The sequence below is a fragment of the Plecotus auritus genome (assembly GCF_963455305.1).
Source record: "Plecotus auritus genome assembly, chromosome: 4".
In the NCBI taxonomy this organism is placed as follows: domain Eukaryota; kingdom Metazoa; phylum Chordata; class Mammalia; order Chiroptera; family Vespertilionidae; genus Plecotus; species Plecotus auritus.
Genome location: NC_137775.1, coordinates 40075337 through 40095215, shown reverse-complemented (window position 1 = coordinate 40095215; position 19879 = coordinate 40075337). Strand labels below are relative to the sequence as shown.

Below are 19879 nucleotides of genomic sequence, written 5' to 3'. Positions count from 1 at the left end.
TCTCCCCTCCATCCTCTTTGGGGCCAGAGGGGATTGGGTAGGCAGGCCCCTCCACCTCTCACCCTGGCGCCTTTATATGGCGACTTGGCTGCAGCTCCCCCTCTGCCTCCTGCCTGGCAGGAGCGTGCCCTGTGGCTCTCTTCCCAGGCCCTCTGCAGGCGCATTCCCAGTGGGTGCTGAAAGCATTTGGCTGAGCTTGCTCCTTTTTTTGAGCCCTGGCCTTGGTCTGCACCCCTGACCGGGCCGGCGGCAGCACAAGCCCTCCGCTTGTTCATTCTCTCCAGCTCCTGCTGCTTTGCCCTTGTGGAACTGGCTCCTCCCCGACTCAGCACGGAACCCAAATGCCTGGCTTAAAGAATAGGACACAGTGGGATTCCAGCATTGCCCTGGTGCTCAGAAGCAGGCAGTGCGGTGATTTTCAACCTTTTCCATCTCATGGCACACAAAAACTAATTACTAAAATTCTACGGCACACCAAAAAATATATATTTTGCCGACCTGACCCAAAAAAAAGGTATAATTTTGATTCATTCACACCAGACAGCTTTTGCCATTTTTTTATTTGAGAATCTAAAGGTAAAGAGGTCAGTGCTGCTCATTAGTCAGGTGTTGCATGTTTTAAAAACTGGTGGCACACCGGTGGAAAATCACTGACATGTGGATGCTCAGTCAGTGAGTGCCGATGGAATGGACAGATGGATGGAGGCATCAAGTATAATCTCTCCTGGTTTTTAAATGATTTTTGACTAGATCAAAAATTTTGACTAGATCCAGCATCCCAGATCCTTCTATTATATATGGTTTGGCACTTACGCAAACTGTTGGCCCACTTTCCATACCCTAGGGTTTGTTAGCATTTTTACAGTAGTGCGGTCTATCTTCTAAACTGGTAAAACTTACCTGGTCTCCTGGCCACCTATAAGCTCAGTTCATGTTGGGGTTTGAATGAGGGTGGGAGGTTGGGTAAATGTTATAAATTGCAAATCCTGATTCAGCTCTCAGATCCAGATTGCACAAGAACTTTCTAACCAGGTTTTAAACAGAGCATGTTGATAAACTTCATTTTCTGGTTAAGCACATTGACAACCCCTGCAATTTAAACCCGTTTTTAAAAATCTTTCTAAAAGGTTGTTCTTTACTTAGAAGTAAGTACTCCTCTACTAAGTGAAGTAGAACATCGTTTACTGGTCTTCTTTCTGTGACAGCCCAAGGTGGTTCCTTCCCCAGGTCAACATGATGCACATCAGCCATTTTAAGGTGGGTAGGAAGGGTGTGGGAGTCAGGAGAAAGGCGTTCCCTGTGGCTGGCTGTGAGCGGGGAGCCGTGTGAGGTAAAGCAGAAGTGGTCCCATGGGCCAGATGGTGCCTTAGATACTGGCTTTGACACTTGATAGGCAGTGGACGTTTTGAGCAAGGAGATGGCGTAGGAACTGTTCTTCAAGAAGAGGTGTTAACGTTCATCTCACAGGGAGGAGCTCGTCAAGGGTCTGGGACAAGGGTCTCCCAACAGGTTAACCAGAGCGAGCATGGGAAGGAGAGAGTTGGGGGAGATTTTGAGATGATGGAGCAGAGGCAACTTGGTGACTGGTTGGGAGTGAGACAGGGAGGAATCAAAGATGTCCCTTGGGCTGAGTCTGGGAAGATGAGGGTCATTGGGAATGAGGAGATGGGCTGGTGGTAGTTTTGGCATCTACTCAAGTTCTGCCTCTTCTCTTCACCTGTGTTGGACTTTGGGGTCAGTGAGCCTCTTAATCAGTAGAGGGACATCTCCTTCTGTGACTTGAGGCCAACCTCTCTCATGTGGAAAGTAACGTTCAACACCCACTACTGCTGCTGCTGGAAACGGACGTGGACCGTTCTGCTGAGCAGCGTCCTGCTCCTTGTTTTGTTCCAGTGAAAGCAGTTTTATCTGCAGCCCCGTGGGGCTCATTCAGATTGTGTAACATGCTTACTCATTAGGGCTCCACACATGTGAAGCCAAAGAGAATATCCCACAGGCGGTACCTGGGAAGCACGGTTGAGGTCAGGCTTCTTACAGTGGGTGTACCTGTCTGAGCTCTGGTTGGCCACAGCTGTTGCTAGGCCGATGCCATTTCAAGCAAAATTAGAAAGTCATTATGAACTGGTTATACTAGACTGCCTTTTTAAAAAAAAAAATATCTATCCTATTTCATCTTCATTTTGCTGTTTCATAGCTGTGGTAGGAATAAGCAACTTTGGGTTAAATTTAGTAGAAATGCCATAAAAGAGCACTGTCAATTTATATGTAGTTCTCAGATACTGTCTAAGAAGGAAGGAGAGAATCTGTACCTCCGAAGAGAATTGCATATTGAATGAGTTTCCTGCTGAGGAATCGTAGTCTCTGCCAATCAGTGATTTTTGGCCTTTGTCCAATTTTTCAAATCCTTAGAGGACTTTGAGTTGAGTGATATTCTGTGGACTGGAGATGAACTGTGCGGTGGAACAGTCCGCTACCTCTCCCTCATGCCGTCCTGGTGCAGTGCTGTGCCCGGTGCGGAGGCCGCGGTGGTGAGCTGGGCCCGCGGCGCCCTCCTGCTCAGCCTCCGCTCGTAGGATTCCACATGAGTCAAGACAAGCGCCGGCTTGGGAAAAAGGAAACGCCCCTTCTGCCAGCCTCCTGGAAACTGCTTCTATTTTGGCCTACTCCGTGCTCCCTGGCTTCGTGGAGAAGTTCTGAGAAGGGGGAGGAGGGAGGAAGCCTCAGCCAGCCCTGAGAAAGAGGACAGACAGTGAGCGCAGCCGTTGCTGGAAGCGTGTTGAGGCAGACTGCACAATCTGCAGGCCCCTTTCGTGGATCTCACATGCCATCCTGCAGTTGGCATCGCTGCTGCCAGGAGCCGCCCCCTCCTTTTCCTCTCTGAAGGCAGGGAGAGACGTCTCCTAGCAGTGTGAACCCTTCCTGCCTTACAGCCTAGTTTCTTCTTCCTGCGTCTCTAGGCCAGTTGGGACCACAGAGATGTTAGAACAAAAGAATCTTAGAAGTGGGAGGGGCCCGAGGGACCTTTTAAAAGAAAAGCAGCATTGAGTCTTCCTGGATTAACCACATGTGGGGGTTGGTAAAGCTCCTTTGTATTTTGAAGAAAGATGATCACTAAGGAAACCTGCTTTTACCTACAGCCCAGGCCTCCTCTGCCTTTTGGCCCTTTTCTTTAAGGCTGCTGGTAACTACTAATCTGATAAACAAAGGTTTATTGGAATCCCTCCCGGTGACATAGTTGCATTTTAAAAGGAGATCATTCCCTGGCTGTGCTGAAAGAAGGCAAGTCCAAGGAGGAGATTACTAAATGACAAACACGTGGGAAGTAGGCCATGGATGTAGAAGGACTCCAGGGCTGGGTAATCCTGGGTTCACATCCTGACTCCACCCTCGCTGGTTGCCTGACCCGGCACTTCTCTAAGCTGGCTCCTTGTCTGACAAACAGCTTAGCACCCCGCACAATACCACTAGCACCCAAGCCGGTTGTAACCTGTCCTAAGTTCTCCTTTCAAATCTCCCCCTCCCAGGACCTCCTTCACCACCGTGTGCAAGGTCAACCACACTCATAGGTCTGTTGTCGAATTACAAACGTTAACTGTTTCTGTATCTGGTTTAGTTGTACAATGTTCTCATCTTGGGTTTTTAGAAACATTTATTAATTTATTGTGAAATATATCATATACACAGAAAAGTTCATGAAACACATATGTACCAGTTAGCAAACAGTTATAAAGGTGTCCCCCACGTAACCACTACCCAGGTCAAGAAGACAAGTACAGCCCTGCTTTAAAGTGGTATGTAGAGATAAGGCCGTGGTATCCCCAGGGGTCATTTCTGGCTATGGCATCTGAGGAGGTGCTGCTGATACCTGGCCTTGGAGGTCAGGAACGCTAACACAAGGCAGCTAGCCCCCAGCGAAGAATTATCCAGCCCCAAATGTCAGTAATGCCCGTTAACACCCCGCGGTAACACAATCTGACCGAACATTATTGCCTGATGTTTAGAAACGCAGCGCTTCCACAGGTGAACTTTCAGGAAAAGATTCGGATCCTCCAGAACAAGGTTAGATTTGCGTAATGCATTGTTCTTAGTAATGCTATCCCAGTCCACTAGTCGGTCTGGTGGGGGTCGGAGGGGAGGGAGGAAAGGCGAGCCAGCATTTCCGATGAAGGATCTGGAGTTACCAGACCTTCTCATAGCATAGACCAGTTTGTCTTCTCTCAACGCTGGCAAACGCTTTGATCACCTCTGTCAGTTTGCACCAATCTTGGGAATCAACTCCTGTACACATTAGTCGAAGCCAGACGTGTTCCCTTTTACTATTAATTAAGTCGTGAGTAAATGAAATGCTACACTCTTTCCAACTATTTGTCCAGCCGCTGTGCACTTGAAACACTTTGTCATTTATTGCAGGACTTGGTCGTTCGTATTGTTTTCATTCTTGGCAACCTGACAGCGAAAAGCAACCAGGCTCGTGAGCAGTTTTTCAAAGAGAAAGAGAGCATCCCGACCCTGCTGTCACTGTTCCGGGCCTTCTACGAGCTGGACCGGCATCCCAAGAGGCCAGCGGGCGATGGAGAAGAGCAGCCCAGGCCACAGAAGCTGCAGGCCCAGGTGGAGGACGTGCTCATCAAGCTGACCCGCGTGCTCGCCAACGTGGCCATCCACCCCGGCGTCGGGCCGGCCCTGGCCGCTGACCCGCAGGTGGTGGGCCTGCTCCTCGCCACTCTGGGTAAGACCCTGGGCCCGCGGAGTTGTGGTGCACACGGGGGCTGCCCCCTGCAGCCAGGGACAGCTCTGTGGGCAGGGCGTGCTGAGGGTCTTATTCGTACAATCAGCTCGCTGTAGTGAGACTTCTGAGCCCTGTGAAAGAAAAGTCCTCTTCTGTTCAGAAATGCCTCAAAGATAATCCAGATTTTTTTAAAAATGAAAATAATAGTAATATGTATAACTGCTAAAACCCATGTTACGAAGGTGAATTTTATGGTATGTGAATTACATTGCAGTACTTAAGAAGTATTCCAATCAAGTTACCAAAAACTGGCCAAAATAACCACAAAGGGTTTAAAATCCCACATTTTCCCATGGTTAGCTCACATGATTAAAGCTTACTTTGCTTTTTATTTTTCAGGTTGTCACATTATTTGTAATTACAGCCCCAGGTTATTCAGATCCTATCTTTCCCCTGTATTAGTCAGCTCAAGCTGCCATAACAGAACACTACAGACCGGCTGGCTTAAACACCAGATATGTATTTCTCAGAGTTCAGGAGGCTGGAAGCCCAGCATCCGGTGCTGGCCTATCAGGTTCCTGTGAGAGCTCTCTTCCCGGCTTGCAGATGACTGTTCACCTGGCATTTCCTCGAGGTGTGCACGTGGAGAGCGAGAGAATGCCTCTCTCTTCCTCTCCTTATAACTCCACCAGTCCTACCGGATAAGAACGCTACCCTTATGACTTCATTTAACTTTAATTGCCTCTTAAAACCCCTGTTTCCAAATACAGCCCCATTGGAGGTTAGGGCTTTAATATATGAATCTGGGGAAGTGGACACAATTCAGGCAATAATATTCTGCCCTTGGTACCCCCAAATTCACATCCTTTTCACATGAAAAATACATTCATTCCTTCTCAGCAGCCCCAAAAGTCTTTACTCATTCCAGCATCAACTCTAAAGTCCAAGGTCCATAATCTCATTTAAATAGCATCTAAATCAGGTATTGTGTGACTTGAGGTATGACTTATCCTGAGAAACAAAAATTCCTCTCCAGCTATAAATCTGTAAAACCCGCAAGTTGCATGCTTCCAAAACACAATGGTGGGGCAGGCACAGGTTAGACATTCTCGTTCCAAAAGGAAGAAAGAGAAACAAAGTTTTGGTTGTCAGGTCCCAAGCAAGTCCAAAACGTATCAAGTAACTCCATCTTAACACACACACTGGTCCTTCAGCCAGCGGTGCTCTCACCCACAAGGCCAGCTTGGGAGTCCAGACACAGTAGACGCTCCATGAATACTTGGAGAAAGACAGAATAAATCCTATCTAATAAAAGAGAAGCATGCAAATTGACCATACCTCTACTATGCCCACAAGCCACGCCCACCAGCCAATCAGGCTAGAGTATGCAAATTAACCCAGACAAGATGGCAGTTAATTTGCATATCCAGGCGCAGAGCAAAGACTGAAGACAATGTAGAAGGAAGCCCAGTGCTGCAGAAGGGAGCGAAGCTGCGGAGAAGCAAGCAGGAAGGCGGCAAAGGGAGGGAAGCAGGCGGGGCTGTGGAGAAGGGAGGGAAGCAGGCGGGGTGGCAGAGAAGGCCTCAGGAAGCCCTATTCTTGCAGGAATCTTCCTGCAACAGGCCTCTAGTGAGAATATGTCTTCTGTAGCATATGAATGACTGAATCTTCCTTTGAATAGAGTAAGCTATAAAAGGCCATTCTCTTTCATGAAAACAAGGCCAAAGGGCTAGAGAATGAAATCAGAAAACTTAAGAGCTAGCACATCCATCCCCTGCTCAGCTCACTGCCGCGCCATCCCCCTCCCCCTTATTCCCTGAGGAAGTTTGGTTTAATACAAGAGGTAAAAGGCACGTCTTAACCAAGCATGGTCCCAAGGTGTGTGCAGGTGTGGAGGTAGCTCCCGGCCAGGCTGGGGCAGGGGTGGAGGGGATATGCTGGATCGAAGGTGAGTGGCAGAGGCTTGCTCAAGTTGCTGTATTGATCATTGGTTCAGTGTAACCAGTGTGACTTCCTCTGCCAGACCATGTATCCAGCTTACCCCTCACCAAATGTGGGTACTTCAAAGGCAACTCAAGATATCTAAAGCCGAACTCATGACCTTCTCCCCAACTGGAACCTCTTCTGGATTATATTCATCCAATTATGCAATTCAGAAACGCAGGGATCATACTGGGGGATTCCTCTCCCTTGCCCCCGAATCTAGCCTTCACCACATATTCTCCATTTTCCTCCCTAAATAGTTTTCAGTCTGTCCACTGTGCTCCATCTCCACTACCACACAAGCCTAAGCTACATGATTGGGCATCTGAACCACAGGAGGCTCCTCACTGGCGTCTTTGCCTCTGCCCTTCTCTGCACTGTGGCCAGATAAGTCTGCAGGCTGAGTGGAAGGCAGGGGAAGAATTACTGAGGGTTTGTGTGCTAAGCTAAAAGGTTCATTCATTCATTCACTCATTCATTCACTCATTCATTCATTCATTTAGTCATTTATTCACTCACTTATTCTTGCATTAAGCAACTAGTTATTGAGCACTCCCTATATGGCAAACACTGCTTAAGATGCTGGGAATGTAGCAATGAATAAAATAGATGAATCACTCATCCTCGTGGAACTTACATTTTAGGGCTAGAAGACATATGTTAAACATATAAGTCAAGTGGTCACGAGTTCTAGGGAAAACACTGAAGTTGGGTCAGGAGCAGAGAGAAAAATGGGTGCCATTTTATATATGGTGATTAAGGAAATTATGTCCAATAAGGTGACATCTGAGCAACAATCCAAAGCATGTGAGGAGTGAACTAAGTGGATAACTGGGGAAAGAATATATTCCAGGCAGAGGGAATAGCAGTGCCAGCATTCGCAGGAAGGCTCATGCCGCCATGTTCAAAAACAGCACACAGACCCGTATGGGGGGAGGGGGGGGGCCTGGAGCAGCAAATGAGGCCAGAGGTCAGGACTGGGGCAGCCCAGAGAGGGTCTGGGGGGCAAGTGAGACCAATGACGTTATCTGACTAACTTTTAAAGGATAACCTTGCTGAGGATGGACTCAGGGAGGCAAAGGTGGGTGAAGAGAAGCCAATTAGGGGTGAGAGATGGGCTAGATCAGGGGTGGGCAAACTTTTTGACTCGAGGGCCACAATGGGTTCTTAAACTGGACCGGAGGGCCAGAACAAAAGCATGGATGGAGTTTTTGTGTGAACTAATATAAATTCAAAGTAAAGGAGCGGAGGGGAGAGCAAGAGAACCGGATAGAACAGCCGGATCCGGCCCGCAGGCCGTAGTTTGCCCAAGGCTGGGTAGCAGAGCAAGTGAGAAGTGGCCAGAGTCTGTGTGTTTAGGGTCAGGGTGAACCAGGGGGGCTTAGGGACGGCTGGGCTCACTGGGGCGTTGGCATCTTTGCTTTACTATAGACACAGGGCCTAGACTTTTCCAGACTCCTCGGTTGGAGGGATGGATCTTAGTGTTCTAAACCCTGGGCAGGAGGCGTCCCCTGCATGTGGAGTGTTTCCCTGCAGGAAGGGCCATAGAAATAAGGCAGCAAACAGCCGGGGCAGGCGGCACCCCTGCACATACCTTGCCCAGGACAAGGGCGCGTCCCTGCTGCCGCCGGGGTTGGGGTTGTGGCTGCCGTGAGGACGGCATTGTGACTGCCCCTGCGATGAGTCTGTGACACCCTTACTTTGTTTCAGAATACAAGTCAATTGATGACTGCGAGGAGCTGGTGATCAATACTACAGCAACAATCAACAACTTATCTTACTACCAAGTGAAGAACTCTGTGATTCAAGACCAAAAGCTACATGTTGCTGAATGTAAGGTTCAGAGTTGGGTTTGGGTAGAGGCATGTTCATTGAAGGTTTTGATTTTATTAACTCAACACAGTACTAGAACCATTCATATATTCTCATTTCCTGGCACAAATATCTAAGAGCCTGATTTAATTCTGGGAAATTAGACTGTGCAGAAAAGTTAGTTTCTTAATTCTTGCTGAAGGCCCCTGCAGTTTGTATTTTGTTATCATTTTTAATTTTTGAATTGTCAGTATCAGTATTTACTATGATTATTGAGCTATTGATAATTGGTTTCCAATCGCCTTTAAATCAGAACTTAAATTCGCTGATTTTACTCTCTGGTCACCAAACCCAGTGCTTGTAAAGCTTCTCGTGAGTAACAACATGGACGGAGTCCTGGAGGCTGTGCGTGTGTTTGGAAATCTCTCCCAGGACCGCGATGTCTGCGATTTCATTGTGCGGAAGAACCGTGAGTTACTGACACTTGAGTTCCTAAACATGTACTTCTTGCCAGTAAACAGCGGCGCCGACTCAGAGCTTGGGCCACGACAATGTGACACTTGTTTCCGCTTTGGGAGGAGTGAGTGTCTTACATTCTGCTCCGTAGGCAGTAAGGCCGTCAGCTCAGGATGCCAAGATGGACTAGGCATGTTCTCCGTGATCCCTCTCCCTCGTGGGAGGTCTTCTGACATCTGAGACAGAGAGAGGGGCGGGGAGGAAGTTATCTATACTCATTTACTCATTTCTGTCCTTGGAAATAGTTACTCGAGAGACCGTCTCCTTCAGGTACTAGAATGCCCATTGCAGTACTTCTTGTAACAGCAAAAGATGGAAACAACTTAAATGTCCATCAACAGGCAAGAGGATAAGCACATTATGGTCTATTCGTGCCATAAAATGTCCTACAGTGATGAATAAATGAACTAGAGGTTCATGGATCAACATGGATCAACCTCAAACCCATAAACTAGGAGCAAAAATGTTACTGATAGGGGGATATACACAGAATAATGCCATTAAGGCAAGTATTAAAACATGCAGAACAATCTTGGGTATTGTTTATGTGATGTACTCATGTAGTGATGGTGTAAGGTATCGATGGTATTTGGAACGGATAAACTCCGCATTTCAGGTAAAAGTTATCGTTGGAGGGGAAGGAATGCCCAGGTATAAAATTGGATCTGTGATGTTTTCTTTCTTAAAAAAGAAAGTTTTTCATGTACAGTAGTCCTTTTTCTTTTGAATGCATTTGATCTCCATCTTCCTTTGCAAATTCAGACCTTTCTTAAATTGGGTGGCAGGTGCACACGAGTTTATACTAGCCATCCTTTGTATGTCTCAAATAGCTCATGTGAGAATAATCACTAAAAATATGTTGATGTAAGAAATGTCCAACCCTGTAGAGAATTTTTATGAGCTGATTTGAGCCAAACTGACACCATACCCTGGGGAGCAAAATATCAAATGCTCCTGAAAATAACAAGTTTGCGGGCTCTCTTATGCATTTGAAATAAGGAGGGGGTGTGAGGAGAAGTAGGTGAGGGTGGGAGGAAGCGAGGCGGGGACTGCTTCCTTAAGGGTGTAACCCCTCTGAGGGGTGTCACTTCCGGCATCTCAAAGGTGTGTGGCCCTCGATGCAGCCGACCAGCGGACAGGGCCTGGCTTAAAACCTTTAAGGAAAGAAGGTATAGGCCTGGGGTGTGACTGTCCTCCATGGTCTTCCCAGTTAGGGATTTATGATTTATCACAGCACCCCTTTTTCTTCCACAAAAACCCAATTATCCATGTTTATGACAGATAATGTAGATAACAGAGATAGAGAGGAACAGCAGCACCAGGCTGTGCGCACCATCTCACTTCCGCAGAGGTAACCCCTCCCATCCTGGTGTACAGTCTTTAGACACTCAGGAACACATGTGTGTGAGGCAGCCTTTGCCAAGCTCACCCCCAGGCCCATCCGTGGGGCCCAGGTCGGAACAGGGTGGCCAGCTCCCAGTGAGCAGGAAAACGGGAGGAGGCAGAGAACACACCTTTCCCTTCTCCCCAGCCCTTGGCCCAGGCCCTGCTGGGACCGGAAAACAAGACAAGAGTTCCATTCCCAGGTGTCAGGGAAACCACTTCCCGGAGGTGGGGAGAGGTCCTCACTTGATCGGTCCCCGACCCAGGAAGTCCTGCCTGGCCACAGCCCGGGTTCCAGGGCTCGGATTCAGACTCCGGTGGCGCTGGAGGACTGGGGGGAAGATACCATCAGGAGCCCTCACCAGGGCCGTGCATTTAGAGGAAAATGCTGCTGGAGATTCCAAAAGGCCGGTGAGCCCGGCCGGCGTGGCTCAGTGGTTGAGCTCTACCTATCAACCAGGAGGTCAGGGTTCGATTCCCAGTCAAGGGCACATACCCGGGTTGTGGGTTCAATCCTTAGTGTGGGGCGTGCAGGGGGCATCCAGTCAATGATTCTCTCTCATCATTGATGTTTCCATCTCTCTCTCCCTCTCCCTTCCTCTCTGAAATCAATAAAAATATATTTAAAAAAAAAAAAAAAAAGGCCCGTGAGATGTTAAAGATGAACGTCACCTGCGTGTCTGGAGTCCATGGCTTCCTCCTTTCTACGGGCAGGGACTCTACCACAGCCACAGCCACAGCCATGAGAGGGAGCGCTCTCGGGGTCAGATGCAGCGGTGCCTGGGGACAGAGGAGCTGGGGTGGGACAGGTCACTGCTGGGCAATGGGTGATGCCTTAGGAAGAAAGGGTTAAATCCCCTGGCAGGGTTTGCAGTTTTGCAAGCCACTCCCATTTCCCCTTTGCCCTTTCCCCTCCAATAAGGGGGAATGAGCTACAGCTGAGCACCCCATGCTTTACCGGTCCACGTTTGTTCTCTGCCCTCCAGTACACAAGTTCATGATCGCGCTGTTGGACGCCACGCATCAGGACATGTGCTTCTCTGCCTGTGGTGTTCTCCTGAACCTCACTGTGGATAAAGACAAGCATGCCATCCTCAAAGAAGGAGGTGGCGTTAAAAAGTAAGTGTCGGGCACAGAGTCCCGACTCTCTCGGGATCCAGAGGGCACAGCTTTCCGGGGAGTTTAGGCCCCTCTGGTCATTCCCCCGGGGCAGCAGGATTTCAGTATTTGGAAGAGCTGCGTTAGGGCCGAAGAGGGGACTTAGTTCCCATTGGACACTTACACTAATTCAGAAGTAGATTACAGTGACTTCGTAGCCATTTACATTTGGAGATAGGAAAATATTTTAAAGAATCACTGGAGTATACACATTACATATTAGACATTGCAGAAGGATAATCATCACTGTGCTAAAAACGTGCCAGTTAAAGAGAGCCTGACCTAGTAACTTGACCTTCGCAATTTGACTTTCGTTACCTCAGGTTAGTGGATTGTTTGAGAGACTTTGGTCCGACCGACTGGCAGCTGGCCTGCTTAGTTTGCAAAACGCTGTGGAACTTCAGTGAAAATATCACGAACGCTTCATCGTGTTTTGGAGATGAAGACACTAACACACTCCTAGTCCTGCTGTCGTCTTTCTTAGGTAAGCCTCCTCGCTGTGAGTCTGTAAGTATTCTCAAAGTAAGATTAATTTCTTTGCTGTGCCCTGTGTGGATAAAGATTGGTATGCATTTGGGTGGTTAGATTTCTACAAGCAACCACAGCCTGTTAAAGGTGATTGTAATTTAGAAATATCTGGAAGGGGCTGGGTGTTATTTACAATGGGGGCACAAAAACCTAATTCATCGGACCTGTGGTGCTTCCTTCTGTGGTCTCTCTCTCTCCCTCCCTCCCTCCCTCCCTCCCTCCTTTTCCTATAGATTGCATCAATATAAGCTGCTATTGTTTAAAGGTATATGCACATCGTTGTAATTGAGAAAATGTGGCTAAAAGCTACTCTGAATTAAGTCATGCTGCTAAGTGACACTATACACTTCAGTGAGCAGCTGTGTTACTTATCACTGGTCTGCATTTGCTCAGGGCGTGCAAAACTACCTGACATTACAGTGGGGCCGTACCTTGAAGGTGGGAAATCACTGATACAAACCAGAGGAAAGAGGATAGCTTCTTCCATGTTTAAAATGTCCATTTTTGGAAGAATTGTTTTCATGCTGGGCTAGGTCTAACCACAGTGACTGGGGGCAGTAGGTGATGTTTTCAACGACCCTTTTCCCCAAATGGAGAAGGACCTGCCCTCGCCCAGCCAGATTTGCATCAGCAAGGGCTGTGGAAAGGCGCCGTTTGCTTGTAAGCTGGGCTTCAGGTGGTGTCGTTTGATGAAAGAATCTCTCAGAACCTGTCCTCTGAAACGGGGACCTGATCATTGCTGCCCTGCTGCAGGGAGTCACGAGGACCAAACAAACATCTGGGGCACAGTGGAGAGACCCAGTGGGTTCTGAGTTTAAGTCCCTGTGTTAGCACTTACAGGAGAGGTCTTAGCCTCCCTCACCTGCGAGGTCCTGGTCGCTAAGACGGGGATGATGGATGTCCACTTTGCAGAGTTGCTGGAAAGAGAAACGAGCCGACCTGCAGAAAGAGCTTGATACAGAGCCTGACAGGGGGCAAGCCCTCGGAACGCGGTCGTGAAGGTGCTTTGTAAGTCCTGAGTGTTCTAACGATGCAGGTTAAACAGGAACTCGGCACTGGAAGGTGTGCTGCCTTCCAGATAAATATAATGTTGTGCGCATGAGAGTAAGGATAGACGAGAGGGGTTTAAATCCCTGAGGTTTGCCGTCTGCTCTGTGGACCCTACACTTTGCCCTGTGGCCCGGAGCAACTTGCTTCATTCAGTTCTCCTTGTGGCAGAGCAGTGGGATCTGCTGCGGAATTTAAGAAAAACGCACTTATCCTGGCCCCATCCCCAGGAACTCTGATTCAGGAGCTCTGGGGTGAGGTCGATAACCTGTTTTTAACAAGTTTCACAGGTGAGTCTGCTATGCGGCCGGCCGGGTTGAGAAGAACCTGTGCCCTGGTTAATGGGTTAAAGGGAAGGGGGCACCTGGAAGGAGGAAGCCAGGAAGCCAGCCCGGTGCCAAAGCCTACCAGAGAGCACCTGGGAGGTGCTGTCGAAGGATCCAGAGGCCCCAGGGCCCCCTCCGTGGCAGGCCCCATCGCCCTTCCCTGCAGGAGGCACAGTCCGCTGGGTCTCTGCTTGGCGGGAAAGGTCCTTTCTCCCCTGCCCTCTCGGCTCCTGCTGATTCAGGGCTTCAACTACCCTTACTGTCCTCAGCGAGTGCAACTGCGGTTCCCCTGTCGTGGGAGCATCTCTCTGTCTCCCATCTGGGGAGAAGGTGTGATGGGGTCTGAGAGTCACTCTCTAGGCTGTAGGGCTGCGTGCCTTAGGCAGCAGCTGCCTCTGCCACAGGCTCTCTGTGGCTTCCTTTGGCACCTAAGTCTGAGGCAGTCAGCCATAACTAAGGGGGATGAGGGGCCATGGGGCATAAGGATGCTTAGAAGGGCGTGTGGGCATGGCAGGCTTTTCAGCAGGGCAGCACACCCAGCAGGCACCGAGGGCAGTGGGCCTCCCCTCAGCCTCCCCTTAGAGCCTCGTCGGCCTCCGTGTGTGCTTCCCCAGTGCCAGCACCTTTAACGTGCACACGCCCGACCTGCCTTGCCAGGTGCTGCCTGTGCTTGCAGGCCCTTCTCAGAGAGCTTGTCACACCCCCTGTCTCATCGTCGGAAATCTGTACTCACAGAGCTTGTCACACCCCCTGTCTCATCGTCGGAAATCTGTACTCACATAGCAGTTCATCTTGAGCTGCGTGGCTTCTCCTGTGCTATTGTTTTGTATCTTTTATCTTATTTCCCCACTCCAACTGGGCCAGTTTAGGGAAAGGATATTGCCTCATACGATATAGGTCCTTGGTAGATTCTTGTGGATTGACTCAGTGGGGGGGTGGGGGGGGTGCCTATTTGAATTTCAATTATTTTACAAAGATAGCTAAAAAACAGGCCATTTTGAAAACAGGATGAGCTGTTAAATAACAAAGTCTTGTTGAAGTGTGAGCACTGTTTTTAGAAATAATGGCAAGGCAATTCATAAATTAATATAAGTTATCCAACTTTTTCTTGATGGGTATGGGGGGAGGGGGGCCAGGGAAAAGGATAAAGTAATGGTCCACTACATGGTAGGGATGCCAGGATGTTGACAGTCTTTTTGGAAAGTGTTTAGAAAGAATGTTGTCTAAAACCTCCTGAGGTATTACAATCACTTCTTATAAACTCACTAATGGCCTAGTGCACGAAATTCGTGCACGGGGGCGGGGGTATCCCTCAGCCCAGCCTGCACCCTCTCCAATCCTGTGGGATCGGGCCTAAACTGGCAGTCGGACATCCCTCTCGCAATCTGGGACCGCAGGCTCCTAACCACTCATCTGCCTGCCTGCCTGATCGCCCCTAACCACTCTGCCTGCTGGCTGGATCGCCCACAACTGTCCCCCCCTGCTGGCCTGCTCGCCCCCAACTGCCCCCCCGCTGGCCTGATTGACCCCAACTGCCCCCCCTGCCAGCCTTCTCACCCCCCTTCCAGCCTGCTCGCCCCCAACTGCCCCCCCGCTGGCGTGCTCACCCCCAACTGCCCCTCCTGCCAGCCTGCTTGCCCCCAACTACCCTCCCCGCCGGCCTGATTGCCCCCAACAGTCCCCCCTGCTGGCCTGCTCTCCCCCAACTGCCCCCCTGCCAGCCTGCTTGCCCCCCAACAACCCCCCACCCCACTGGCCTGATCGCCCTTAACCTGCCTCGGCCCTGCCACCATGGCTTTGCCCAGAAGGATGTCCGGAAGGTCTCCCGGTCTAATTAGCATATTGCCCTTTCATTCGTATAGATTAGCAGTGTGTTTACCTTGAAGTTTTAAATGCTGTGCCCTAGCACACTAGTCTACCACGAGCTTCTCTCAGGGGAGCTGGCAACTGGAGATCAGTGTGTGCAGGTTATCACTGTGAATGTAAAATGCGCTAGGCTTTTATGTTCGTTATAAAGTACATGGAACTTAGCATCTAGGTGGCACGACAAGGGGTGGAGTGGGGCCCAGCATGCAAGTCAGAGAGTCACATGGTCCAGCCAAAGAGCCAGCAGATGCTCCCGAACATGTGAGGACTGGGCCTTAAAAGAAAATAGGGCAATACCAGGGCCTTTAAGGAGCTACCTGGTGCTGAGCAGCAAGCTGAGAGCTTTTGATGATGCTGTAGACATGGAGACTGTTACAGATCACTGACCAAGTGTTAATCCTTTCTAATACACTGCCCGGAACACTAGTATTTGGAAGTGTGCTGCGCACAAAGAGCGCTTAGGAGGGATTGGTTTTCTAAATCAGTGCTTTTCACACTGTGACCAGCATCTTGAACAAATGAAGTAGCAAAGAAGAAAATATCAGGATAGATTACACGCAGTAAGGATAAGTATTCGATTATAAGACATTTGTTTGCTTATAGAAAAATATGTATACAGTTATAATGTAATATGTATTTAAGTTGTAGTAAAAAAAAAAAAGCTTGAGGATGATAAAATCTAAATTTTTCTTGCATTAGCCTCTGCCACTCTTTGTATTATGAGTTCCACATTTTTATACCTAGTGTAATATGGCATTTAAAAAAATGTATTGCATTTGCTGTGTTTACTTCGAAATTTCAGCTTGCTTTTCTCTTAACCTGCAGCTATTTGGCCACTTTTACTACCTTGTCTAACTCAGTTTAGAATTAATAGGGTCCAAGTATAGATTAACTAATAATAGGCTGCGCCTCAAGAAAAGTAACATAGTCTTGATATTAGATATTTTTTTAAATATATTTTTATTGATTTTAGAGAGGAAGGGAGAAGGAAAGAGAAAGAGAAACATCAATGATGAGAGAGAATCATTCATCGGCTGCCTCCTGCACACCCCACTCTAGGGATCGAACCTGCAACCCAGGCATGTGCCCTGACCGGGAATTGAACTGTGACCTCCTGGTACATAGGTTGACACTCAATCACTGAGCCATGCCAGCCAGGCTAGATATTTTTTTAAAGCATCAAAATAGAGGTTTGCTAAAACCACCGACTCCAAACAAAGCCCTGGGCAGAGGAAGGGACTGTGAGGGGCATGGGTAGCCCTCAACCCTAAGCATCCTGGGAAAGAAGGGCATAAAACAAGAGAATTCATTTTTAAAAAATATATATTTTTATTAATTTCAGAGAGGAAGGGAGAGGGAGAGAGATAGAAACATCAATGATGAGAGAGAATCATTGACTGGCTGCCTCCTGCACGCCCCCTACTGGGGATGGAGCCCACAACCCCAGCATGTGCCCTTGACCAGAATCGAACACGGGACCTTTCAGTCCACAGGCTGATGCTCTGTCCACCGAGCCAAACTGGCTAGGGCAAGAGAATTCATTTTTGAATGAAAGTTTAGGGCTCAGAAAATCTGGAAGAGAGTGAGCAGGAGAAAGACCTAGAACTCTGAGACCACGGAGTCTCACAGACCCCTCTTGTGCAGAAGGAGCCCGAGGGGAAGGGCCCGGGAAGGCATCATGCACTATCAGCACTCTCCTCCAGAGCCCTGGCTCCTTGTGGGTGGGGACATCCAGGTCTGCCTGAGGGCGCCTTGCTGAAGTGTCTGCCCAGCTCTTCTCTCAGCCGCACAGCTGCCCGCTGGGTGGAGAGCAGAGGAGGGGAGGGCAATGCACACACTGGAATTCTGGGCGCCCTTACCTTCCTCTGGGTGGGACACCATAGTGCCAAAGTGCACAGAGTGTACAGAAATACTCAGTGCAGACAATCCGGTGTAAACAGTAATTAAGCAGTTTATAAAGGGATTTTAATTAGCCCCATGTGGAAAGTTTCCAAATTATGTAAATAGCAATATTTATTGTCATTTTAGGACTTAGTGGTTACCACTTAAGAAGTCTACCTCAGCCACAGACCTGGCAAGTGGCAGAGCCCGCCTTCCAACTGGCAGGCCAGTGAGTTTTCCTACAGTGCTTCACGTGGGGTGTGAGGCCCAGTATAAACAAGGGAAAAGGCCGCGGTGGCCAGCCACAAACCTTCGTGGCCTTTTATCTCCCTACTTGGATAGATATGCTTAAGATGTTTGCAGAATTCAGGATATCTTTGGATTAAGGAGCTAATTAAATTGTGATTTTGCATTTTTTTTTACAAGTGCTTTTCTGCATTATCCATGGACTCACTTTGAAGTCTCATACTCGTTGGGATACTCATATTCTCCCACTTTTCACTGTTATGGGTCAGAACATAGGCCCAGGTGGTTATCTCTTTAAGGAAGTATGTCCAGGCTGCTCTGAATTGATTTTTAGTAAAGTTTTAAGTGTCAAACACAGCTGTGCTACTTTCCCAAAAGATTTCCTGACTCCTTTTATATATGCCAACCACTGAAGTAATTAACTTTTTTCATGCACAGGTAAGGAAGTAACCTATTAATACTTTGTTCTGAGCAATTGTGACCTGACTTTTGGATGGGGACTTATTTATCCACATAGGAGATTAGTTGAAATAAAAGCTCAATGCAATTTAGAATTGTTTGAGAAGATTATTGTCCTTTTTTATTAAGAGACTAAAATATACTTATTGTAAAATATTTGTGAAGAACAGAGGAGAGTGAAGAACTTCTCTAATAAGAAAGCCTGTCTAAACAAAATCAGAAAAAAAATAAAAAGCCTTTTAACCCACAAATCCTAGCTGTGCCATTAAAATTAGGGATGACCCAGGATGAGTTGCCATCAAAAATTGAACTTTTTTCAATAGGATTATATTTTCAAATAATTGCTGTAATTTTAATTTTTCTGATACAGATGAAGAACTAGCACTGGATGGCAGTTTTGACCAAGACCTAAAAAACTATCACAAACTCCACTGGGAAACAGAATTCAAACCTGTGGCACAGCAGCTTCTAAACCGAATTCAGTCTCATCACACCTTCCTGGAACCCCTGCCTATTCCTTCTTTCTAACATGATGCAAATTAACACCGGAAACAGGAAGTCAGGTCGCCTTCATTCTTAAGAAGTGGTAACAAACATGAACATTTTTTTTTCAATATTAACAAATATTGAAAATTTTTCAGGTACTGATATTAGTGAGTAGTCGAAGTATTTTAAAAGAAATAAGCATTTCTTCTTGTTAGGTATGGGAAAATGAATGTACATGTACTTTCTCCTAAGAGAAATGTAATATAAAATAATATATGCATGGTTTTTATCAGTAAATGACTTTTTCTTCTATTCTCTAGTCAATAATTTAGTTCTAGTCTTAAAATCCAGATTTTACAATTCTGGAATTTAAGTGCTTGTCACCCAGTAGTTAAATGAATTTTATGATGAAGACTATTCCATTTTTTTACATAGAAAGAATGGTGGTCAACACTATTGGGAATACATTACTACATAAGCATCTATATGAATTATGTCATCCTATATAATAAAAGGCTAATATGCAAATCGACCAAACGGTGGAACGACCGGTCGCTATGATGTGCACTGACCACCAGGGGACAGGCGCTCAATGCAGGATCTGCCCCCTGGTGGTCAGTGTGCTCCCACAGGGGGAGCGCCGCTCGTGCGCTCAGCCGGAAGCCGGGCTCACGGCTGGAGAGCTCAGCGGCAGTGGCGGGAGTCTCTCCTGTCTCTGCAGCAGTCGGACATCCCCCGAGGGCTCCCAGACTGCGAGAGGGTGCAGGCCAGGCTGAGGAACCCCCTCCTCCCCCCCTCCACAGTGTACGAATGTCATGCACTGGGCCTCCAGTCTAATAATAATTTTCTAGTTAGACACCAGTAGTTTTGTGGTTCTCATATTAAGAGAAGTAAGCAGAAAAACTAGGGAAGACCGCTTTGGGCCTTCTACTCTTCTTGGTTTTTTAAATCTTTATTTTTGAGAGAATTACAGATGTCTCCCTTTTTAGCCCCCATTGCCCCCCTCCACCCAGTTCTCACCCCACCCTAGGCCTTCATCAGCCTACTGTCTGTGTCCATAGGTAATGCATCTATGCATATAAGTTCTTTGGTAATCTCTACCTGAACCCCCTCCCACCTCCCTTCTGAGATTCGTCAGTCTGTTCTATGTTTCCAACACTTATTTTCTGTTTTGTTTTCAGCCATCCTAATGGGTATAAAGTAATATCTCATTGTGGTTTTGACTTGCATTTTTCTATTAATTGTTGATGCTGAGTACCTTTTCATATGTTTGTTGAACATTTGTATATCATCTTCAGAAAAATGTTATGCAAACCCCCTGCCCATTTTATAATCAGGTTTGTTTTGTTGTTGTTGAGTTGAAGGTGTTCTTTATAAATCTTAGATATATACTCCTTACTAGATATATGATTTTCAAATATTTTCTCTCATTACATAAGTTGCCTTTTCACTTCATTGA

General features: G+C 47.6%; 1 protein-coding gene across 1 annotated transcript in view; it reads left to right on the top strand.

The window, feature by feature from the left end:
• The window catches only part of ARMC2 (armadillo repeat containing 2), an 87962-nt gene extending 69231 nt beyond the window's left edge, over positions 1–18731 (top strand). Inside the window, exons 12-17 of the mRNA XM_080664229.1 lie at positions 4411–4729; positions 8423–8545; positions 8880–8993; positions 11410–11542; positions 11905–12065; positions 18305–18731. Coding sequence (XP_080520355.1) covers positions 4411–4729; positions 8423–8545; positions 8880–8993; positions 11410–11542; positions 11905–12065; positions 18305–18462 — 1008 coding nt within the window. The 3' untranslated portion in view covers positions 18463–18731. The remainder of the gene's footprint in view (positions 1–4410; positions 4730–8422; positions 8546–8879; positions 8994–11409; positions 11543–11904; positions 12066–18304) is intronic.
• The last annotated feature ends 1148 nt before the right edge of the window (positions 18732–19879 follow it).